Source organism: Onychomys torridus, chromosome 4 (assembly GCF_903995425.1).
Source record: "Onychomys torridus chromosome 4, mOncTor1.1, whole genome shotgun sequence".
NCBI lineage: Eukaryota > Metazoa > Chordata > Mammalia > Rodentia > Cricetidae > Onychomys > Onychomys torridus.
The window spans coordinates 141,814,825-141,839,820 of NC_050446.1; the positions used below are offsets into that span (position 1 = coordinate 141,814,825).

Genomic DNA, 24,996 nt, shown 5'->3' on the forward strand with positions numbered 1-24,996 from the left:
TGAGTGACTCAAAGCCTGTGCTTTATTAGATGTGCTCTCTGGATGGTAGAACTTGCTGCTTGGCCTCTTTGGGCCAAGTTACCAATCTGTCAAGGATGAGTCCACCCAGTCCCAAGGATGGGCTGTTCCTGGTTCAAAGATGCCAGGGGTGGGGGGGTGGCTGGAGTGAGGAGTCTAGGGTATCTGGTCCAAGTAACAAGCAGAGGCTGCCTATCTGCCTATCCTTTAAAATGGCTGCCAGGCTGGAGGGAGGTGAAGACTGGTGCGCTGTGCTGGAATCCTGTGAGAGGCCAGGGTGGCACCTGCCAGGGCCTCATTCCTGGCTGGGGTCAGCCAGGAGTTTTCTTCTGGGATTGCAGGGATCGGAACAACTGCCTCAGCTGCTCCTTCCGATCGTTGATGCAGCCTAGAAAGAACACAAGGTGTTGGTTGGGGTGGCCTGTATACCTCCTAGCTGGTACAGGGAGGGGGCACCTCTGAGTATCAGCTTTCTCAGGATGGCACCACCCACCTTGTAGAGTGAGTTCAGTGGTCAGCAAAGGCTTAAGCTGACTGGAGGTTCATCTGTTGCTTCAGGCACTGGCCCCAGATGGCTTGTTGAGCCCTCACAGGAATGGTGGGTAGCCAGGAAACTCAGAGAGGTGGTCATTTACCCCAAGTTGTACGAGTAGCAGAACTGAGAGTTGGTCCCAGGTTACATGGTGCCAGAGTCCATCCACTGCTCCCCAGACTACACTGCCCTTGTCTGCTCAGTGAAAACACACATCAGCAGTGCCCAATGCTAATTTACATCCCTTACCCAGCACATCCTGGAAGTGTGTTCCAGGCAGTCCATGCTAAAAGGCTGTCTCTCCCTGCACATTTCCCAAGCAACCTGTTCCCTGCTTGGTCTCAGAGCTGGTTCTGAAGGCAACACTAGTCTTTAATCTTAGCCAGGCACATTTATGACACTCATAAAGGCTGCTTGAATGACCTGACATACCATGGGCACAAGAATTGACCTGAAGATGCCTGCTTCCTACTTAGTAACTCCAGTTCTGTCCTTGTCTCCAAGGCTGTCCCAGCTGTCAAGGCTTCAGCACCCCACCCTGTGCATCCTTGACATTTTCCAAAGTGATTGCAGGGAACCTGCTTTAATGTTTTGGCTCACTCATCAGGCTAAATCTTCAGGTTCAGTGTAAACCCTTTCTTGGAGCTCTGCACACATCTCTGACTTTGCTTGTTTGTGCTAGCCCTTTCACCTAATGTCCCTGAACACGTTTCCTAACCTGCCCTTAACCCTCAGCATGGTCCCCTGCCTGCTCCCCAGACAACTCCTCCCATTTACCACCAACACTCAACTAGAAATTTGAAAGTAATTCTAGAGACTTCTACAGATATGTTTCTCTTTCTGCTCTGCCTGTTTGAGTGATTGCAAATCAACCATATCTTCGTTTCCATAAGTATCTGCATTTTTCCAAGTCCAGTGTCTGCTGTTAGAGGAACCATTGGCAATGAAGACAACCTGAGCATTCAACCAACCAGCTGACTGTGGCAAGGAGTCACCCAGGCATCTCAAAACTATTGTGCCAGTCCCCTATGCCATACCTAACACTTTGGTGGCCCGAGACACCTCTCTCACCCCCCACCTCCAGGGTCTTGTGAATGTTAGGCAAGCACTCTACCATTTTGCTGTAACCCCTCTTTGACACAGAGATTCACTACGTTAATTAGACTGGCCTTGAACCCACTCTGTAGTGCAGGCAGGCCATGAACTTGTGACCCTCCTGCCTCAGGCTCCCTAGTGGCTGGGTTTACAGGATGTGGCACCAGACCTGGCTAGGTCAGCCCCTTTCTACTTAACTATTAGTTGGATTTTATTGTGTGCAGCCAAGCCCAGTCCTAAATCATATTAAACTCTTTAAAAGATATAAAATTTCTCATCATAAAAGAAACAGGAGCCAGGAAACTCAGCGCTCAGGAGCCAAAGGCAGGTGGATCTCTGCGCTTAAAGCCAATCTGGTCTACATAGTAAATTCCAGGCCATCCAGAGCTACATAGTGAGACACTGCCACAAAAAAATAAAATGTTGCCGGGCCGTGGTGGCGCATGCCTGTAATCCCAGCACTCGGGAGGCAGAGGCAGGTGCATCTCTGTGAGTTCGAGGCCAGCCTGGTCTACAGAGCTAGTCCAGAACAGGCTCCAAAGCTACAGAGAAACCCTGTCTCAGAAAAAAAAAAAAAAAAAGGAAAAAAAAAAACCTAAATACATACATACATACATACATACATACATACATAAAATGTTAAAAAAAGAACCTTAAAACAAGCAAATGAGAAACTCAGGAAAATGTTTACTATACATTTGATGGAGCAGGGTGGGATGGGCAGTATGTTCAGCCATTAATGTCATGTTGTTACAGATGTAGAAAATTATAGGCAATCTGAGGAAAACAGACACAGGCCTGGCATAGTAGCACACATTTACCCCCAGCACTCTGGAGGCAGAGACGGGGATTTCTGTGAGTTTGAGGCCAGCCTGGGCTACGTAATGAATTCCAGGCCATCCAGGGCTGCATAGTGAAACTTGGTCTCCAAAAAATTAAGAAAAAACAGGTAAAGGGACCAGGCATGGTGGCACATACCTACAATCCCAGCACTTTGTGGGTTGAGGCAGGAGGATTAGAAAGGACTTCAAGCCCAGCCTTAGCTCCATGGTGAATTCAAGGCCAGCTTGGCCTATGTGTGGCTCAGTTGGTAGAATGTTTGCCTGACCCACATGAGGTCCTGGCTTCAAGTCCTGGTAGCACGAAAACCTGGCATGTTGGCACACACCTGTGGTCCCAGCACTCAGGAGTAGAGACAGGGAGATCATAAGTTCAAGATCACCTTGGATGCATGGTGAGTTGAACTACAGCCTGGGCTACATGAGAACCCATCTTAACCACACCCCTAAACCCACACAGAAAAAATTAATTTCCTGTAAGAAAGTAGTCTATTATTAAAAATAAAAAAGGAAAACTATAAAAATCCAGGACATCTTACAAAAGAAGAAAGACAAAAACTGGAGCCCCCTGAGAAATCAATGGAATTCACATACAATAATAATGAATTCGTAAGGGCCGAAGGCTTGGACTCCTTTCCAGTTGGTCCAGTAAGTCTGTCCCTTTGACCCAGTGACTCTGCTTCCAGGGATCTCAAAGGAAATAGTTTCAGTGGGTTTCACAGGAGAGAATGTTCACCACGATGTTATTTTGAAAAGTAAAGAGATGAAATTGTGCCAAATGCCAAGTGATAAGAAATCAGTTTGGTAAATGCTGGCACACACTCAGGCTGAAATGCTCTACAGCCATGTCATAACCGCTTTGTAGCTTACCTGGGACTAGGAGAATCTAGAGGTCAGGATTCAGGGGGGTAGGGTTCAGGCTGGCCCATCACCATGACAACAGCCTTCAACAGTCTGTGCAACTGTGGGAGACCATTTCCTCACCCGTGTGGTGATCACAGAAGCTACCACATGGAATGTGGTAATGCATGTAAACATTTAGCCCAGCCCTGGCTAACACATGCTTTCCATGGGAGGGCCTTTGTATTCTTGAATGGAGGGATGCCACGTGGAAAGCGGGACTCTGAATGCCTGTCTGGTGCCAGATTTATAAAAATATGAATATATGCATTTTTTAAAACTGGAAGGAAACACCAGATTGTTAATGATGGTTATGTCTGGATGTGTTTTAAAATTCCCTTCTTTAGTTTTCAAATATTCTACAATGAGTGTGAATTTCTATAATTGGGAAATTTTTCACATTTTATATACGAACTTTATCGTAGTTCCTGCAGTTGTTAACTGTTCTAATGATCATTTGTTCTCCACCTGAGTCCTGAAATCCCCCTCCTGATGGCTCAGTAGTCTCTCACCATACTGGGCAGGGTCCTATCAGGAGTGTCCAACCTCTTGATATTGTGAACAGACATTGTCACCTACAAAGTTCACACTTGAAAACTGTGCAAAAAGTTATACACACACACTCAAAGAAAAATTTCATAAGTATTTTGAGTATACGGTTTTGTGTTGGGCCACAGTCCTTGCTACCCTTAGCTGCATTCGGTTCATGGGGTCCCCAGGTTGCAGGTTAGACACACACCCTGAAAGACACTACTCATTCTGTATGGATGAAGGACAGAGAGGGTAAGCCACTTGCCTGAGTCACACAGCTCGTATGCTGCAGACTGGATTTATATGATCTCACTGCTATGCCAAGCTGCCCCCCAGTCCACCTGCACATCCTATGATACTTCTGTCCCACTCACTTCCTGTCTGACTCGGCATACCTAAGTGTGTGTTGGTCACAAAGTTTCCCATCCCTGAAGGGTCGGAAGGCCCCTCCTCTCTGCTGACAGGGCCATCATTCCACATGAGGTCGAAGCCCCCAACTCTCTTCTCCTTTCCTGTGAGTCTAGGGGTGCAGAGGGCGAAAGAATATGCAGTTGGTGAGGCTTTAAGACAGAACCAACCCAACCCACCTGAGCCAGGTGCCATGCAGCTCTGCAACAGGGCCGCCCTCATTTCTTCCGAGGCTCCTGATTTGTGGTTTCTGGTTTAAAATATGCTCCCCTCCCCAACCCAGGGATCCACCCATCCTTGAAGCTGGCCCTGTATTCTTTCCACCGGACATAGTGTTAAGCGTGCTAAGTGGCCTCTTGGTGGATGCTGTAAGCCAGGTATTAGCAATGAATTGCCTCAATGAGTTAATCTAACAACCCGAGGAGAGTTACAATGCTCCCTACTTTACACGTGAGGAGACTGTAACTCAGTGAGGTGAAGTGACCAGCCCAGGGTCTCACAATCGGGAAGCCCTGAATAAATCCAGCTACACTGAGTTCTCGGGCCTATGGACATCTCAGTTTCTCCATCTATGAAGCAAGTATCTCAAGGTTCTGAGTCGCCTCTCCCTCAACAGGAGCCCATCAGCTATGGATAGGGCATAAATGACAGGACCCCACCTGGCCTCCATGTCCACCACATGCAGGGTGTCTTCCAGCAGGCAGGTCTTGAGTTCATAATCCTCCTGGCTGCTGGCCGTCAGCGAAGGAGATGCATTGACTTCTAGGAGCCACCTGGGGAGGCCAGAGGGGAACTGTGGGGGGTTGTCAGAGATCCTGCCCACCTTCTGCCAAAAGGTTCGTGGATGTAACAACAAACCTCGCAGCATCTTACAGCTTAGAAAAGCATCCAAAAGATGGGCAAACACACACAAGTGAGGATGGGAAATGAACGGAAAATGAATCCACACAAGATACAAGAGCTTGGCATAGCTTTAAATTCAGTGCTTGAGTGGAGATGACACCCAACAAGTTGGTAGAGAAAAATCTCACAACAGCCCATGTCTAGAAATGTTAAAACAGTGGTTAAAGGGTTAATAAAGTTACCCATTGGGCAGAAAGATACTCCTGGAAGCTGTAAGGTCACTGAATAAGAACACTAGTGCTTGAGTGAGTTACCCCCTGAGTTGGTGGCCAGGCTACTACACTGCTGTTATTGCATGCCAGGACTAGATGGTAAGACCCTACTGCTGAAGACACTGACTGCATTCTGGTTGCAGGACATGGAGAAGCCAGACCGGGACTGGATGCTCCCTCCTTGCTGGTTAGCACTTGTGGGGCTGAAGGCACTGTGCAGGCTGGTGGAGGGGAGGTAGCAGTTTTGCTCAGCTGTAAGTACAAAATGCTAGTACCGTCAGCATACCAGGTAAGATGTGCCCACTGGGTGGCTATTTTCCAACTGGATCTAAGGCCTGTTCTGCAGGAGGGAACCATGTGTGATACTGTCAATCAAGACAAAACTCTGTAGCTGGGAGAGAATAGGCCCTAGTGGGGAAGCTACTGCTGCTGTTTTGCTAAATGGACATGATACCCGTGAAATGCCTTCTAAATCTAGATGTTTATACATCCTGATTGTTTCTGCTTCAGCCCTGGCCCGGGAAGCCTCTTTCTACAGATGGCTGCAGTTACTGTGGAGACTCGTGGGTGCAAGCAAATAGCAATGGTTATGGTGGCATTGCAGCCTGGTGCTCAACCCTAAAAGAGAGAAAACAGTCAAATATCTCTCACTCCCTTTGAGGCTCAGGTAAAGAGTAATCAGAAAGAATGTAAGGGCCAGAGCAATGGGAGGAGCGCTGTGAAATGCTGTCCCTGGGCAGGGTGAAGCTATTGTTGTCTCCAAGTCAGAGAGGCTGTGGTTTCCTACATGAGATCCTCACAAGACTTGCCCATCCACAGTCCTTGTGAAAGGTGATGTGGGTTCACATGGTCTTCCATGAGTTGAGGGCTCTCTCTTCCCATTCTCTAGAAACTGCTTAGCCAGGCTCTTGAGAGTAATGTAACCCCACTTCAACTCATTGGTTTCCCCAGCTAGACTTAGGTAGAATTGTTTTCTCTTTTTCTTTTATCATGGCCTCTCTGTCTGTGAATAGAAACAGGCTCTTCATGAAAGGTCACGCAACATCAGTTCAGCAAATAATTGGTAGAGGTCCCTTCAGAACCAGGCCTGTACTGATTAGATCTCAGCCCCAATTTACAGACTGGCAAACTGAGGCACAATAAAAAGAAGCATGTCCGAGTTGGCACATCTAGGAAGTAGCAGAGCTGGGATTCAAATCATGGAGTCTGCACTGGAATGTGTAGCCCATCATGACCCCTCCTCCAGCTCTCTGAACCACTGCCCACTTACGGCTTGAGGTCCTGATCAATGAGGATGTCATAGCCATACAGCTCAAAGCAGTGCTTATCACTGATGATCACCTTCTGCACGCTCTGCAGGCTCTTGATGAAGATGTTGTCCATGTCACTGAAGAGTGTCTCTACGGCCTCAGGACCATGCTTGGATGCCAGGTACTGTCGGAAGCGCTGGAGCATCCATTTGCAACCCTGAGGCCCAGGCAGTCGCAATGGGAGAGAAGCCCAGTTCATTGGAGCCCACCTGATAATCCTTGAATGAGCCCATGTGCAGGGCCCCTCAAGCCTGGTGGGAGGGCTCCATCTGAACCCTGGGATTAGGAAGTTTGGGTGTGCTCCTCACTATGGAGTGAAGGCCTGCATAGTTTAGAGAACGGGATGTGTCTCTGGCCCATGGCCTACACAGATGGCTTCTCTTGGTGACTGCACTGGTAGCCTCTTAGGGCAGAAAAGCAACCAGCAAGCTTCTGCTCCTAGGATTATGTGATGTGAGATGAACCAGGGGAGGGGAAACAAGAGAAAGAGTGGGCTGGGAGCTCACTCATCCATGCCCCCTGGTCTGGCCCTTAACTCTGAGAAGTCTGAGCATTCTATAGTTGTACTGACTTTCGGGCTATCATATGGATTGGTGACAAATAGGTAAGTGGATATGATAAATAGATGATAGATAGATAGATAGATAGATAGATAGATAGATAGATAGATATACAGATACACAGACAGGGAAATATGTAGGTAGACAGATGATTGATGGGCAGAATATCCATATGATATACCAGTTGATGGGTTGGTTGATCAATAAGAGATACCTAAGATATAAAATACATTTTGTTTAGGGGTATATTCATTTGACATTCAAATATTGAGGTTCATGCCAGATGAACCCATCCCTGCAAATGGGAAGGGTGATCCTGCCCTCTCTGGTAAACTCTGGCCTGTGTTGGGCTCCATGTCACCCTGCTTGTCCCCTCCACTCGGCCCAAGAGGAGGGCAGATGCCTAGCTTCCTCACCTTTTTTGGGTGGTAGTCAGGAGATGTCTTCTGCACGGCGACATTGGTGAGGTGAACATCTGGCAGAGGTTGATGGTCAAGGGCTAGTGTGGACAGAGAGGGGCAGCCATATTCCCTGCGGCCCCAGGGACTGAACTAAGACCCTGGCCCTGGCTTGAAGTTGACAAGACAAGCTAAAAACAGTGCAAAGTTTATATGCATAGTCTTTGGAGTCAGATGAGCCTGGGGGCCAGTCCAGGGTGCATCTCGGGGGAAGTGAATTCCTGAACAACCCAGCTAACCTCTCCTGGTTACTAGCTGTGCTGACTCACTTTATGTCAACTTGACACAAGCTAGAATTATCTGAAAGGAGGGAGCCTCAACTGAGGAAATGCCTCCATAAGATCTAGCTGTAGGGCATGTTCTTAATTAGTGACTGATGGTGGGGAGCCCAGCTCTTTGTGGGTGGTGTCACCCCTGGGCTGATGGTCCTGGGTTCTTTTTTTTTTTTTTTAAAGCAGGCTGAGTAAGCCATGGAGAGCAAGCCAGTAAACAGTACCACACCATGGCTTCTGCATCAGCTCCTGCCTCCAGGTTCTGTCCTGACTTCCTTCAATGATGGCCTACAATGTGGAAGTGTACGCCAAATAAGCCCATTCCTCCTCAGCTTGCTTTTGGTCATGATGCTTCATCACAGACACCTAAGACACCAGCCTGTTGACTGGGAGTGCGCAAAGCACACTGGCTTGCTTCACAGGGTTATTTGAGTGATCGGATGAAGTGCCTCTTGAGTGCCTGGCAGAGCTGAGAGAACAATATTACAATTTCCAACTCACAAGGCGATGCCTAACAAGTACAGAGACCACACAGAGGGGGTGGACTGGTGGCCCCTTTGTAGGGACATCAGAAAAGGGATCTAGTATTGGGGAGGAGGCAGGGTGCTGAGACCCAGGCCTGGGAGTCTGCCATTTGTCACACCTGCAGGACTGTGAAGAAAGAAGCTTTGAGTTCCAGGAAGGAGGAAAGGGGAGGGGAAATGTCATAATTATATTACAATCTTTATATTTCATAATTATATTACAAGCTGTAATATAATTATGACATTTCCCCCTTCCCTTTCCTCCCTCCAAACCCTCCCGTAAATAAATCCTAGGGGGACAGTGTATTTTAATATATCTAACAATAAATGTAAATTTTATTATCTCTCTTGGGGGGAAAAGTAGAAATGGGATTGTCTACAAATCAACCATCCATGTGGCACTTGTCTCATTCAGACATGTCCTTGTCAGGGTGTTCTGATGCCTCAGTACTTCGACATGCTCAGTCCATACTGAGCATTGTGCAGATCAATGCCCTGTAACCACTCCCAACACTCAGGCTGAGCTGTGTTGTATTTGTGTGTGTGTGTGTGTGTGTGTGTGTGTGTGTGTGTGTGAATTATTGCATATACACTATATATTATATATACACCAAAGTTAAGATTGTCATTTCTTGTTTTGTGATCCAAAAATTATTATTTTAAAGGTTGGTATGTTTAGGGCTGGGGAGATAGCTCCATCATAAAGAGCTTGCCCCCTAAGCATAAGGACCTGAGTTTGATCCCCAGAAACCACGGGGAGAAAAATTCTGGGAATGGCCAGGTATGGTGCACACATATTTAATCCCAGCACTCAGGAGGTACAGGCAAGTAAATCTCTGTGAGTTCAGGGTCAACCTGGTCTACAAGTTGAGTATCAGGCCAGCCAGGGATACACGGTGAGATCCTGTCTCAAAAACCAACCAACCAACCAACTCTGGACATGGTGGCATGTGCCTGTAGTCCCAGCACTGAGGGGGCAAGACAGGATCACCAGAGCCAGCAGGCCAACCCAGCAGATGGTCTGGGTGAGCTGCAGGCCAGTGAGGGACCCTGATGCTCCTTCATAGTCTTCTCTGCAGTTTTCTATATATTTTAATGTCAAGACTAAAATAATTAAAAGAAGGGTGGGAAGTACCGTGCAGTCTCTCTGTGACAATTTAGTGAGTAAAGCCTCATCGAATGGAAATGGGCCCCTAGAACAGCCCCGCTTCTTCAGTATATCCCCAGGATGCACAGGGCTGCATCAACACTCAGAAGTGGCATTTACGGAAGGGTCGCTCTGGCAGGCAGTGTACGTGTGTTTTGCATGTGTGACTTAATTTTAATAAAAACAAAGCAGCAATGCAGACAAACTAAACTACACTGATGACATGCATGTGGGACGTGCTTGTTGGAGTTACAGGAGAAATTCACACACTGGCAATGAGTCGGCAAAACAAGGAAAAGAAGTCATAAAGCATGCACAAGCATGGGCAGGAAGGCCCCGGCAATGGGCAGGCAATACGATCTATTACTTAAAGCACATGCTTCAACTGAAAGACGAAATTGGGCCAGAGAGAGGAGGCTGGCTCAAAGCACAGGCTACAATCCTCTTCTCACGTGTGTGTGTGTGTGTGTGTGTGTGTGTGTGTGTGTGTGTGTGTGTGTGTAGATTACCTCCTTTCCACTCATTTTCCCTCCCCAAGACAGTTTCTGTGTCTAGTCTTTCTTCCCTCCTTTCCTTTCTTCCTTTTTTTTTCAGTGCTGGGACTAAACCTACAGCCTTGCATATAAGGCAAGCTCTGCCACTAAGCCATACCCCCAGCCCTGTTTCTTGTCTATCCTTTGGAGATGTCTGTGCACAAAACCAACCAACCAACTGTGGATGTGGTTTGACCTGAATGGGAGGAAACTTTCTGCTGTTCTCTCAATTTTTTTTCTCTTGGAGACCATTTCCTCTCAGTATCTAAAGCGTGTTCAGCAGTCCACTTCTCAGTTGTGTAGTATTCCACTGTATAAATGCACCACCTGTCTTGTCTCGGAGGTTTTGCTCTCCATCCAGGATTGCCACGTGCAGCCTAAGCCTGTCCATTCCCATGCTGTGGGTGTGTCTGTGTGTACAGAAGGGGCTTGCTGGCTCCCAGGGTATGTGCGTCTGGTTTCTGGCAGTCATTTATCAGCTCATCCTGAGGATTATAGCACTTTACATGCCCACCAGGCACACACACACCCTCCTTCTCCCCTAGCGTGGCAGGACAGTGTGGTGTCCACCCATGGGTGGTGAAGAAGGAACTGCATTTGAATGAATGAGTGAGGTGAGCACTATGAAGGTCCATGAGGAAGGATGCAGAGGTTCTGCAAAGCTCAGACGGTCTGCTTCTGTGAACACAAGTAAACCTGAGTGCTGGATACCCATGAAGAGCACTATCCAGCGGCGACATTTGAGGGGTGCTGCTCTGAGCAGATCCCTCTCCAGAGAGCCTGGGAACCCCCAGAGAGAAAGAACTGAGCTGGTCTTGAGCAGGGACTCTGTGCTCAGATCCCAGGGAACCTGGTGAGTATCCTTGGGGTGGAAGAGTTCCGGGGTAGGTGAGGCTGGCTGGAGGAGGGACTGGAAGGGATGTCATTGGAAGGATACAGTGGTCATCGATGCTACTCAGTGTGAAGCGGGTGTTGGAGAACCGGGCAAAGCCATCACGGTATAGCCAAGCCCGTAGAGGGATGTACTTGTAAGGATGAGGGAGAGAGAAAAGGGAAATGATGCTCAGTGTCTCCATGCCACCTAGCTTCTCACCTGCCTTCCTTCTGCCCAGAGGGCCCTGCCTTCTGTCATAGCCAGCCTTCAATCCTTCCCTCCATTCCCACCTGTGACTCCACCCCTTCCTCCCCTAGGGATGCAAAAAAACCAAAATGATGGTCTACCACCATGCATGGCACTCCACCAGGACCTCAAGGTCCTGAAGGATGGGCTAAGCCGGAGACACTGAATTCTTGTTCCCAGTGGAGTGTACATCATGAAGGTTTAACTGGGTGCTGAATGGTAAATGAATGGGCTATAAGTGGGTGAAGGGAACACAGCAGGCTCTGGAGTCCAGGTGTCTGGATTTGAATCCCAGTTTGGCTAGTTACCTGCTGTGTGACCTTGGGCAAGTCATTCAGCCTCTCTGTGTCTGTTTTTGCTTTTACTTTTTTGAGGCGGGGTCTTGCTATGCAGCTGGCCTGAAACTCACTATGGAGACCAAGCGCGCCTTGAACTTGAAATCTTCCTACTTCTGCCTCCCAAGCACTCTTGGTTAACCTTTATGCATCTGTTCTCATCTGTAAGATGAGGCTAATAATTGAGGGACTCACTGAGTTGTTACAACAGAGTGAGAGGCACCTGCTGAGTGCTGGGGCCTGGTGCTCAGGAGATGCTCAGTACATGTTTGCTATGGTTACCTGCAGAACTGAGAGAGAGAGGTAGGAAATGCAGCTCTCAACATGGGCAGCTAGGATGTAACACTAGGGACATCCACCTCAGCGGCCTTATCCCTCCATGTCCCTGGGCTCAAGGAGGCCCGGCCTGGGTGACTCACCGACATCACCAGAACATAGACTCGCAGGTCAAACTTGCGGCCTGTGGGAAAGAACTGGTTTGTGTAACAGATACTGACTGGCTGTCAGACTGTGGGCTAGGCTTCAGGTCCTATCCAGAGATGGACAGACAGTCAAGGACCTGCCTGTTTGAGGCTCCAAGCACGGTTACACAGGGCACAGGGAGAGGTTGGGTGGGTAGTGTTGGGACAAGGCTGGAGGCATAGTGTCCAAGGAAGGGCCTATGACAGGTGGAGACTGACTGACAGACACAGTGGAGGCCCAGCCCAGGCTGGGTAGGACCTTCTGGCTGGACCTAGATACAGATGGTCGAAGAGCCTGGGCCAGGGAGGGGAAAGAAAGTGAGGCAGATGACAGAGGAGACAGGTGGCAGGGGAGACAGGTGACAGGGGAGACAGGTGACGGGCCAGGCCACGTGAGGATGAGGACAGTAATGCAGACAGGGACAAATCTCCATGCGGTCTTTGAGGTTTGTTCTAGAAACCACAAGGAACCACTGGCTAGAGTGTCTCCCCATGCCACCTAGCTTCTCACCTGCCTTCTTTCTACCCAGGAGGCCCTGCCTTCTCTCATAGCAGCCTTCAATCCTTCCCTCCATTCCCACCTGTGACCCCACCCCTTCCTCCCCTAGGGGTGCAAAAGAAACAAAATCGTGGGTCTACCACTATGCATGACACTCCACCAGGACCTCGAGGTCCTGAGGGATGTCTACAGGCTACTGCATTGGTGTGGAGTCCAAGGACCAGGGCAGCGGAGCACCGTGGGGCAGCAGAGCACTGTGGGCCCAGCGGTGCACCGTGGGACCAGTACAGCCATCCAGGAGGGCAACAGCAGCAAGCTGAGACCGGGACAGCGGAAAGAGAGGTGGTCAGACAGACAGACAGACAGACAGCTTTAGAACTGTGGAGCCTAGTGAACAGCAGAAAGGGGACTGGAGAGATGGCTGGGTGGTTAAGAGTGTGTACTGCTCTCCCAGAGGACCTGAGTTCAGCACTCAGCACACGTATCGGTGGCTCACACCTCCTTTGTCTTCGGCTCCAAGAGACTGGGTGCCTCTTGCCTCTGTGCCTGCACCCCCCAGCACATACCCACACACAGACACAAGCACCTACACATGATTAAAATAATAAACACAGATTGAAAAGGAAGAGAACAGTGGCAAGGTCGGACCAGAGGCACCAGACACTTTCCAGATGCTGGCTTAGCAACTTGGGGGAGGAGAAGCCATGGCTGGGGGGGGGGAGCTGCAGAGTGAGCCAGACTGGGGAGCACTTTGGAATGGCACATTGGTATGGAGCTGGGAGAGTCCCAAGTGATTTGGGGTTCAAGGGCAAGGTCTTGACTGAGGACAGAGATCTGGGGAAGGGGAAAAAAAAGAAGAGACCTAGTGGCTACCCCCACCACCCAGGGTCATTGCATGGCTACAGCAAGACCCCTTAGGTAATTCATAAACAGAGGGGAAAGCCCAAGGCAGCTACCAGGGCTTCAGGAAGGGAACTGTTCCCCAGCAGCCTCTGCCCTGGGAGTGCCTTCTCCCGCAGCATTTTCCCTCCATGTCTACTCATAGGTGATCCCAGAGGTGACCTGGTTTCCTGATCCCCATGTCATCCTCTGTCCCCTTGCCCTGTTCTCCATAGCACTGTGTGGCTGAATTTCTTCAGGCTTGCGGTTGCCTGTTCATGTGGAGTACAGGCTCCTAGAGCGGAGTCCAGGACAGTGGCTGGCACCAAGGGGGCTCTTTGAAATGTTTCATTGGATGAAAGCATGAATGAATGAACTGGCTTCCAAGGAGAAAGCATGAATGAATGAATGAACTGGCTTCCAAGGAGGAAGCATGAATGAGTGAACTGGCTTCCAAGGAACAAATCATGAATGAGTGAATGAATGAATGAATGAACTGGCTTCCAAGGAGAATTTCCCCAACCCCAGTGGGAGTGGGAAGAGCATGCCAAGCTAGGGGAATTATGCACAGGCCACAGCCAGGAGGGAGGAGAGTACAGGACATGTCTCTGTCTATGTTCTCTTTCAGGCCTGATGACAGGCCAGGTCTTTGCTGACTTAAGTGTTGACTGAATGCTCAGAGGGCAGGGCACAGACACAACCCAACCATCTTACCTCCTATCAAGTAGGGGTTTTCCACGTAACGCTGAGCCACATAGTTCTCCACTGGTATCTCTTCTTTCTGGTCATCAGAACTCTTTGTGTCCTGGTTGTGATAATACTAATCAGTAACACACACCAAGAGTGCCCTGTGTACTGGGTGCCGTGCCAGCCACTATACCTGGGGTATCTGATTGGATCCTTACGTCGATCCTCTCAGGTAAGAACTAATGTAATTCCCATTTTACAGATGCACACCTGAAGCACAGAGAGGTGGGGTGACTTGTCTGAAGTCACACACCTGACCAGAGGCCCAGCAGGGATGTGGAGCCATATGCAGCTTGAGCCCAGTTACTCTTTAGACCTGTGCTACCCCAGAAGGCAGCCGCTGGCCACATGTGGACCTTGACGTTTACATTCATATTGATAAAAGGCAAAAGAAACTGCATGCTGTGACATGCATAAAACCTGAAGCCAGTGCCTGCATGAAATAAGGCAGCAACAAAGGACCCACTTCTCCGAGTCACCAGAATCGGCAAAGGCCTCAGAAAGCAGCAGGGTGGTGGAGGTCAGTGTGGAATGGGTAGAGTTTGGACTTGAGGTGGTGCAAAAACCCTGGCCGTGGGGTTTGTGACGTGGGAGAGATGAATGCCCCCAGCACTTCAGAACTGAACACCGAAAACTGTCAGAGGGGCCTCAGTCCATAAACTGCTGGATGTGCAGTATGAGGACCTGAGTTCTGATCCCCAACAGCACATACAGGCAGGCATGTAAGCACTGGGGAGGCAGAGATAAGAGGATCCCTGGAGCTCACTGGCCACCCAGTCTAGCTGAATGGGTGAGCTCCAGATTCAGTGAGAGGCCCCGTCTCTAAAGTAAGGAGGGTAATTGAGGAAGACACTCAACCTCTGCCGCTCCCCCGCCCCACATGTATGCAAACGGTCAAAATGCTAAATTGTGTGTTCTATACAGTGTAATCCATCGAGGGAGTGGGTACTGCTGGAGCTGGGGTGGAGGGCAAGGTGCTTGATAGCCAAGCAGCTGCCACTGAAACCTCTTGTCCCTTCAATTCTCAAAGAAATGAAATTTCAAACTTTTAGTCTTTCGGTGAGTTTGGTGGCCGATCCCTTGCCTAGTGTGTAAAGGCTCTGGGTTCTGTCAGAGAGGGAAGTAAGCAAGAAGGGAAGAAGGAAGAGAGGAGGGAAGGAGGAAGGGAGGAGGGAGGGAGGAGGGAGGGAGGAGGGAGGGAGGAGGGAGGGAGGAGGGAGGGGGAGGGAGGGAGGAGGGAGGGAGGAGGGAGGGAGGAGGGAGGGAGGAGGGAGGGAGGGAATATCAGTTTCCTTTTGGGAGTCTAGGGTTTAGCCTGAGGAGAGAAATCACCCATGCCACAGCTGAAGAAGTTCCAGCAGAGTGCTCCCTAGAGAACATCAGAGCAGGGGTGGCCCCCTTCCTCTCTTACCCACCAGCTCAGGGGACAGCAACGCTCCCATGTACAATCCTCCCTGTGACTCTTCAATCCTATCTCAATGCCCTCATGAAGAGCCAAGACCAAACCCCAGAGTCACACACTCTCTGGGCTCACAAGCCACCCAGTGGTAAGCACTTGGACTAGGGGCTTCTGGCTATCCGGGCAGTGCCTCCTCCTGCCCAGCCGTGGCAACCACCTGGGCAGCCAGGCCAATCCTTCCCAGGCCCCTCCTCACTACTTCTACTCACATGGCTGGCTGAAGGGTTCACGTTGGCACGGGCAGGCTGCGCCTCCACAATGGTGAGCTTCTTTCCCACAGTGCCCTGACAGGTGCATGGGATACATAGGCATGTGTGTAATGGGAGAGCCATTTATTTAAGCACTTGCTTGTAGCCTCTGGGAGTGGAGTCTTCCTGCTCCCCACCCCCAGCACCACTGTCAGCCCCAGGGTTCAGAAAGCCCTGCTCATATTTTTAAGAGCACAGCTGCTAATTGGCATCCTGCTCATCAGCACATCGGATCCTCAGCAGGTACTAAAAAGGGTGGGGCAAGGTCAGGATTTGAACCCAGAGCTGACACTCTTGTGGGCAACCTTGGCAGGCAACCCTGTGAGTTTTGGGGGAAGGGAGGTGTGGCCTCCTCCTGGAGGAGGAAGGAGAAATCGGGGAGGGGGGGGGGGGAGGGCTCACCTTCCTCCAGTCCATGATGTCCTTCAGTCTCCGGAAGAGAAAGATGCCCTTCCCCTGAGATCGGGCGACCTGACGGGATGGGGGTGGGGATGGAGAAAGGGAGTGCTCATCTCAAGGACACCCTTCCCCAGCTCATCTCTGTGTCCATCACGGGCTCTGGTCCCTTCTCAGAGGAATGGCCATTCAACCCCCACGGGGCTGAAGGAGGAAAGTGAGCTGGGATTTGCTACAAAGACATACATTTGCATGAATAATGCAGAAGGACAGACAATTAAGAAACCATCGCAGCCAGTCCTGGAACATATCATCCGATGCTTTTTTTGGAAATCAATTTGCCTTTCTAATTAGGTTTTGCTTCAGCTAATACTGGAATCATTCTGCCTTTACTGCACCCTGCCATAGGTAATTCATGGCCTCCCAGAGGGGGCTGGGGGAAGTTTTTGATATCTTGTAGTGTTCCTGCTTCTGAGATGTTCACCTGCCTGGCCTTGCATAGGAACGTTGCCAGCATGCTCACCACCCTCTCCACACCCCATAGTGCATTGGTACTGCAGGAATAGTTTTGTTAAGCAAGGTATGTTGGTATGTGTGTGTGTGCATGCATATATGCATACGTGGTGTGTGTGTGTGTGTGTGTGTGTGTGTGTGTGTGTGTGTGTGTGTGTGTGTGTTTTGCTGATCTACCGCTGAGTTACAGACCATTCCCAGGGCTTACGCTGCATCTTTCACTTCGGTGTCTGACGTTTCCTAGCAGAACCTGTATAGAGCTTACACCTGCTATCTGTCCTGGCTTCGGTGGCCTCTGAGACCAACTCTGTTTTCTGGTGCCAGCTCAGTCCTTTAGTTATCTGAGCTACTGAGCAGGACCTCGGGAGGCATCTTTTCTCTGGCATGAACGCCTCCTTCCCTCTGAGCAGGGGCCCCAGGCCCTCCAGGCTTCAGAAGGCCTGACAGCAGAGATGGAAGCGAGAAAGACAAATGCCTCTTCCTTTCTCCTGCTTTATTCAGTCTGGGACAAGTCCATGGGGATCCAAGGGGGATCTTCTCTAGTCAATTAAGCCTCTCTGGAAACACCCCCAGACACCCCAAGGGTGTGCCTCATTAATTTTGTAGGTGTTTATTAATCCAATGAAGCCGACAATGTGTTATCATCACAAGTCTAAGCTTTGCCAACTTGACACACAAACATGTCGCTTTAGCACAGTATTCTGCCCTGGCCCCATAGGGCGGTGGCCATCCCAGTGTGAACTGCATTCATCCTGACTTCAAAAGCCTCTCCACTGACTGTCTCAACAGTTTCAATTCTGTTCAAAACTCCTAAATCCAGTCTAGGCATGGTGGCTCACATTTTTAACCCCAGCCCACAGGAGGCAGAAGTAGGCAGATCTCTGAGTTCCAGGACAGCCAGAGCTACATAGTGAGACCCTCCCTGTCTCAAAAAATAAAACAAAGCAGAAAGCCCTAAGTTCAGAGCCACTCACAATGAAGCAGGCCTTTAATCCCAGCACTCGGGAGGCAGAGGCGGTGGATCTCTGCCCAGCCTGGTCTACACAGTGAGACCCTGTCTAAAAAAAACAAAACACAAAGAAGTTCCAGGTCCAATGTCTCTTCTGACACTCAAGACAATCTACTCTGAGCCCCTGTAAAATAAAAACACAAGTTATATACTTCTAACACATAAAGTCGTAGAAAAAAATGACAGAGGATAGCGAGGTAATGTAAGGTCAAAGCAAGACTGAAATACCACTCCAGGGCAGCCTCTGGGCTCACCTGGACTCAACAGCCTTGGGGAGCTCCACCCCTCCAGCTCTGTACCTGCAGCACAGTCTTTCCCTCAGACCTGCTCCACTCCATGCTTACGGCTCTCCCTGGCAGACATGCTTTGGTCATGGCATCTCCAGTTTCACACAGTGGCTTCTCGGGGCACTTTGTGGGTAACATTATGCTGCCGTACACTGACGGTCTAAATGACTTTCTGGGACCTTGATGAAAGCTGCCATGACTCCCTCTCAATTCTTGTACTATTATGGCTGCAAAACCAGAGCTATGTGGACGCTGCTGCTGAATTCTGCTGTCAGCTTGAGGTGCAGTCTGGTGCTGGGATTGAACCCAGGGCCTTGTGCATGCTAGGCAAGCATTCTACCAACACAGCCACCTCGCCAGACCTTGTAGCTGATTTTATACCAGCGTGGCCACTCTCCGTCCTATTCCCTTATCAGTCCTGCCCTGGCCCCAGAGACCACATCCATTATGTAACGTTCATTGGTGCCATTTGGGAAGTGTTGCCTGTACATGGGTGGTCTCCCACAAAGCCCCTCCCACTTCATCCAACAAGCTCTGCTTGATCAACTCTTCCTAGGGGCTCTTGTCTGAGAGTCTGAGTGCTCATGGTGGCTGCTAATGCCATGTGATTGGCTCAGGCATTGGCCTTCAGGATGCCAGGGAGTCTGCTGCAAGCACTTCTGGGGGAAAGTCTGTGTCTTCATCAAGGGAGAGAAGCAAGGACAAGGTATTCCTTTGTGTGGTGGCAGGTGGAAGTGTGGTGAGGGGAAGGTAGAGCTGCAGGAACCATGTTGTGACAGGGCGGGGGAGGGGGGCAGCTTGCCTGCTGGGTAGGAATTAATGGCACTGTTGGGCTACCCAGTAAACCATCCTTGGCTTGACTGTTCTTGTTAAATAATGTCACCCAGGGTCACTTCAATGAGAAGACTTTTTTTTTCATCTCTAGTTTTATTCATATCTAAGCAGACTTTTGCATTTCTTTCTGTGATTCGTGATGGCAACATGTCTTGGGCATATTAGTCACACCTGTGACTTTAGCATCAGAAGCAATTGCAGTCTCTTTATACCAAGTGACAATGGTTTCATAGATGTCAAAAGAGTACTTGTGTGTCTTATGACTGAAACCACTGTAGGGATGGACCCTGCTGTTAGACCTTTAATATGAATGGGGGGGGGGGGGGGGGGGGGGAGAGGATGCTTAATAGTGTGTGAGCTGCACCATGGAGAGTGCGTGGGTCTCCACTGCAGGAGAGTGATCCCCTGGGTGCTAGGTGCTCCCTCTCACCCACCCCAGGCCTGGGGGGGGGGGCAGCGGCGGCGGCGGCATGTTTAGGAACTCACTCTCACACTTTCCCCCTCCCTCCCTTCCTCCCTCCATCCCTCTTTCTCTCCTTCCCTCCCAGTCTTTCAGCTCCACCTGCTTGGCCCTGCTCATCTTCTCCAAGAGGCAAGGCACAACTCTGGCATATTTAGTCTTTCTCGACATCTGTTTCCTGGAGGGCCCAGACTAATGTGGTTTTAATAACTGTTTTTCAGCATAGCTGCTTTCTTTTGTAATTTTCAAATGTTATGCTTTGAAAGCCCCCATTCTTTATTGTGTTCTGTTTTGGGTGTGTGAGGCAGTCTTGCTACATAGCCCTGGCTGGCCTGGAACTCCCTGATAGACCAGGCTGGCCTCCAACGTCCAACAATTCTCCTGCCTCTGCCCCTCCTCGAGTGCTGGGATTATAGACATGTGCCATCACCCCTGGCTGAAAGCCACTGTTCTGTCATGGGAATATGCTTCTCTCCAGTTTCATGACATTGTTCAGATTTCATATGTCAATCCTGTCTCATAAAAAGTGGCTTTAAATAAAGCATTATTCTGTGACTCAGTGAGTGCATGTCCCCATATACGCATGGATAGACAGTTCAGAAGACCCACACTCTTGCTTAAGCCCCTGGGAGATGGCTTTTCTGCTCTTTACCAGCCATGCAGGACAGCTCTAGGAGGGTTCAATGACAGCCTCATCACCTCCATTCAGACTCAGCAGAGGAACAAAATGCCTTAGAGTGGGGAACAGCTAAGGTTGTCCAAGATACCACCACCTGGGGCTTAGAGCAGCTTCATGGACACACAGACTGGCAGACAGTCACAGTCCTGACCCGCACACCTGCTGCCTTGTACCCTGAGAGTGACTAGAAGAGATGCTGTGTTCTTGGGGTCTGTACCCTGCCCAGGCCCTCTACCCCAGCAGAGAAGTGGGGATGTGAAGGCAGGTGGGAGAGAAGCCGGATGTGTGTGATTTCTTTTATACTAGACTGGACTTAAATTCTGTTTGTTTTTGTTTGACCTTTTTCAGGGCTGAGGGTTGAATCTAGGGCCTCAGGCAGGCTGAACAGCACTTTACCTCTGAACTATGTCCTGAGCCCTTAGACTGGGCTTTCCCTAGCCAAACCCAAAGACCTATTTATTTGTGTGCTTGATTTTTTTTTTAAATTTTTATTTGTATGTGCACATTTATAAGTGTTGGGAAACACACAGGTGTGTGGTTTGTGTACCTGTTAAGTGCACATGTATGTAGAAGCCAGAAGTAAACCTCAGATGTCATTCCTCAGAAACTGTTCACTTTATTTCTTCATTTTGAGATAGGGTCTCTCTGTGTAGCTCTGGATGTCCTAGAACTATGTAAACCATGCTGGCTTCAAAGACACGACAATCCAGTTGTCGTTGCCTCCCAAGTGCTGGGATTAAAGGCACAGGCCATTACACCCAGCATATTCACTTTACTTTTTGAGACAGGAATTTTCATTGGGATCTGGGGCTCAGCGATTCAGCCAGGCAGACTGGCCAGTGATCCTCAGGGATCTTCCATCTCTAATGCCTCAGTGTTGTTGGCACAAGTCACCACATCTGGTTTTCACATGAATGCTAAGGCTAAAAGTCAAGTCCTTACTCTTGTAGCCAAGGATGACTTTGAATTCCTGATCCTCCTGACTCTACCTCTCAAGTGCTGAGATTACAAGCATGTACTACTATGCCCAGTGGCCAAAAGCCTATTCTTATTTCTAGAGAGTAAAGCCGAGAGATGGAAGGTCCTAGGGCACCAAGAATCTACAGAATGGTACTGTGGTGGGGGCTGGGGTGGGGCATTACCAAAGCCCCTATGTTTTCTGTGCCTAAGAGTATGCCTAAGAAGAGGATGAGGATAGAGTGGCAGGGCATAGCCTTCTGTAGGGAACTGAAGAGGCTTGGGACTGGCTGATGAAGATGTAGCCTCTTAGCACAGGTGCCTGGAAGGGGATTGGCTTGGGCAAGGTAGTACAGAGGAAAACACATTAGTCCATCATGGCCCCCAGAAAGATGGCCCCGGGCTCCTGGCTCTTCCCCAGGTTCTGAACAGGCTGGTGAGGCGATCTGGTGCCAGCAGGGGAAGAGGACGAGCAGAGAGCTACAGGCAGCCCAGCTGCACTGAGGGAGGCTTTCTGCTCAATGGGAACCAGCATAGTAAGTGGCTTCCTTTCCCAGCCCACTGATTGTTAATGGCAGTACCATAACAGCTGTGGGTAGTGCCGTCCATGTATGTGTGTCCCCCATAGCTGAGGCGTGCCGGCTGCGGGTGAGAGCTGGTGATGCTTCTGCTCGGCTGGGCCTGGGATTTGTTTTCTTGCTCTGTTTTGAGATTGGGTCTCACTGTATGGCCCAAACTGTCCTGGAACTCACTGTGTAGCTTAGACTGGCCTTAAACTTTAGCAGTCCCCCTGCCTTGCCTCATAAGTGCCTGAATTTTAATTCTCTATCTGCCACCTGAGACCTGGGTGACCCTGAGCTAAGGCCCCCTGGGCCACCTACTGCTTTGTCTGTAAGCTGGGGCAGTACTGACCCAGGACGGTCATAGGACTCCATTTTCCTGAAACTGTGCGTGTTAGACGTAAGCACACAGGTTAGATGAAAGGCTTGGAGTTAGATGCACAACAGTGAGTCATTTCTCTTATGGTTTCCAAGAGTCCAAGAAGCCCCTTCCCTTCACCCTGCCCCGGGAAGCTCTGGTCACTTTCACAAACTTGTGTGGCCAGGAGTGGTGCTGCACACCTTTAATCCCAGCACTCAGGAGGCAGAGGCAGGTGGATCTCTATGAGTTTGAGGCCAGCCTGGTCTACAGAGTGAGTTCCAGGACAGCCAGGACAAAATAAGCAAACTTGGGTGTGCGCATGCCTTTCCCAGGAGCAGGTTCAAAGGCCAAGTCACTGGGCAGATGGGGTGAGCCTAGACACTCTGATCTAATTCATATGAGGGAACACCCTGGCTCTTGCTCCTGGTCTTAGGTGATACTGAGTGGCAAAATTTGAAGATAGGGCCTGGAGAGATGGCTCAACAATTAAGAGCACTTGCTGTTCTTCCAGATGACCTAGGTTCAATTCCTAGCACCCACATGGCAGCTCACAACGGTCTGTAACTCCAGTCAGAGGATCCGATACCTTTGTCTGGCCTCTGTGGGCATGTAGTGCACAGATGCACATGCAGGCAAAACGTGCATACACATAAACTAAAAATAAACATTTCTTTAAAAATAAAGGAGTGTAAGGCAGTAGTTCCCAAACATACTGCAGCTGGTTACTCTGCAGGAGGGCTGGGTACAGGACTCCTCAAGTGTCTGGTTCAGGAGGCCTGAGGGGCCTGTGGAGGTGCTTTCCTGCATGTCCCAGGGTTCTCTATGGGAGTAGAAGCCTGGGGTGTGGGTGTGGAGGGAATGCCCTACACCAGGCTCCCCAGCCTGGGAGCTCAGGCATAGTTTTGGGACAGAGCTGCTTCTTTTCCGCGAAAACTCAAAGGGACAAGAGGGACTCCTTCCTGGGACCCCAGGCCCCACCCACCCCGACTCTCCCTACAGAGGCACTCACAGGCTTCATGATCCAGGTGATCCCAGGGTTCTTGCGGAACTCCTCCACAAACAGATGGTACTCGCAGGGCATCTCAAAGGTTTTGGGGAAGAAGTCACACTTGGCCGCCTCCACCTTCCCTGCCTCACGCTCCAGCTGCTTCCGGAACCGCTTCAGGTTCTTTACCATGTAGTTCTTCCTGGTAAGCTGGGCAGCAGGGGACAGGGCAGGCCGTGAGCCTCCTGCTCTCTGCCTTGCCCCCTCTTTTTAGAAACAGTATTTCATTACATTTATTGGGGGGGGTGCTAAAATGATATGATGACCGCTTTCTGAGCTTTGATCCTCAGCAGTAAGTTTCCATTTCCCCCAGGGTAGGACATTTCCCTTCACCTGCAGTGAGTTTCTTTCCCCCATGCACCACAGAGGGAGAAGAGTTTTGGGGACTACTCTGACCCTAGTCAACCAGCAGTTATTTCTGTAACCATGCACCAAGGCCGGGACCCTGTCAATGGTGGCTTTCTTACTCATACACCAAGGCTGGGGATCCTATTACAATCACTTCCGTGTTTGTGGATGGAAACAAGAACCCAACCCCTGCAACAGAAGGTACACTCAGACGCCTGAAGACCAATGGAAGGCCTGACATAGTGACCCACCCCTTTAATCCCAGAGGCAGATGAATCTCTGTGAGTTTGAGGCCAGCCTAGTCTACATAGGACAGCCGAGGCTACATAGAGACCCTGTCTCAAAACAAAACAACAAATAAATAAACAAAAGACCAATGAAAGTGTAGGGAGAGTTATCAAGATGGGGATACTTGAACCCTAGAAAAAACCCCAGGCTCCCTTAGAGTCAGCAGCACTCAGCTCTGGGCCCCCCTCTGTCTAGAGAGCTCTAACACTTGCCAAAAAGCTTTGATTTGTTTTGAGCCCTTTTCTAGTATTAGATTATTTAACTGATAGAACCCACATACAGCAGAGAAAGCAACCTCTGAGAGTCAGACTCTCCCATTATAAGGGTCTTGGGGATTGAACTCAGGTCCTCAGGCTTGGCCACAAAAGCCTTTACCTACTGTGCCATCTTGCTGGCCCTCCTGCCCACCTCTTGATCCCAGCCTCCACCCTCAGAGTAGCAGGGACAGTCAAAAGGACTCCAAACAGACAGCCTGCTGGTCTGGAAACATTCACACTTCTCAGGCATTTGGAACCTGAGGCTTACCTCATAGTGGTTCCGGAAGTGACTGATCCGCACATGCTCATCCATGTAGGTGTGGTCAAAGTTCTCACGCAGCCAGCTGACATCACACCAGTAGAAATCCCACTCGCCTTCACTGCAGTGAGGAAGACAAGGGTCAGATCTGAAGACTTTGGCATTGCTGGGTCTCATAGCATATAACATGAGTGGGTAGACGGGGAAGTGCTGGCCACAGCGCTGGCTTCCCTGAGGCACCATCCTGAGCCCAGAGGGCCTTATATTACTTCTCAATAGACCAGTCACACCCGCTCCAGTCACAACCATTTCCTAAGGTGCAGGGTGCACCCTGCTTAAACATCCTGTCCATCAGTCACCCACTGCTGCCTCTGCAGGCTGCATTATAGAGTGGTAGAACAATAAATCCACCCTCTCTGCCCCATGCCCTGCTACTTTGCTTTGAATTTTGATTGTCCCCCAAAGGCTGGGGTGTTGAAAGCATAATCATCAGCCTTGGCATCACTGGGAGGTGGAGGAGCCCTTAAGAGATGGGGCCCAGAAGAATGATGTTAGTTTACTGAGGGGCATGCCTTTGAAGGGGATATTGGGCAGGCTCTTAGTGCCTCTCTGGCTCTTGACTTTTGGCTTCTGGCTTTGCTTCCTGGCTACCATGACGCCCCACCATGCTGTTCGGCCTTGCTAAGGGTCTAAGAGGAAAGGGCCAACTGATCTTTGGCTAAGACCTCCAGAATCAGATAAACCTTTACTTAA

General features: G+C 49.9%; 1 protein-coding gene across 2 annotated transcripts in view; it reads right to left on the reverse strand.

The window, feature by feature from the left end:
• Ttll9 (tubulin tyrosine ligase like 9) overlaps window positions 1–24,996 on the reverse strand; it is a 53,597-nt gene continuing 28,601 nt past the window's right edge. Inside the window, exons 4-15 of one of the 2 annotated variants that reach the window (XM_036185712.1) lie at window positions 24,253–24,364; window positions 23,056–23,241; window positions 16,393–16,461; window positions 15,952–16,026; window positions 14,251–14,341; window positions 12,117–12,157; window positions 11,180–11,267; window positions 7,725–7,783; window positions 6,709–6,905; window positions 4,983–5,096; window positions 4,311–4,435; window positions 1–406 (exon numbers count right to left, since the gene is read on the reverse strand). In XM_036185712.1, the coding sequence (XP_036041605.1) occupies window positions 330–406; window positions 4,311–4,435; window positions 4,983–5,096; window positions 6,709–6,905; window positions 7,725–7,783; window positions 11,180–11,267; window positions 12,117–12,157; window positions 14,251–14,341; window positions 15,952–16,026; window positions 16,393–16,461; window positions 23,056–23,241; window positions 24,253–24,364 (1,234 nt within the window). In that variant the 3' untranslated portion in view covers window positions 1–329. The remainder of the gene's footprint in view (window positions 407–4,310; window positions 4,436–4,982; window positions 5,097–6,708; window positions 6,906–7,724; window positions 7,784–11,179; window positions 11,268–12,116; window positions 12,158–14,250; window positions 14,342–15,951; window positions 16,027–16,392; window positions 16,462–23,055; window positions 23,242–24,252; window positions 24,365–24,996) is intronic. The other variant, XM_036185713.1, reaches the window with a different exon arrangement.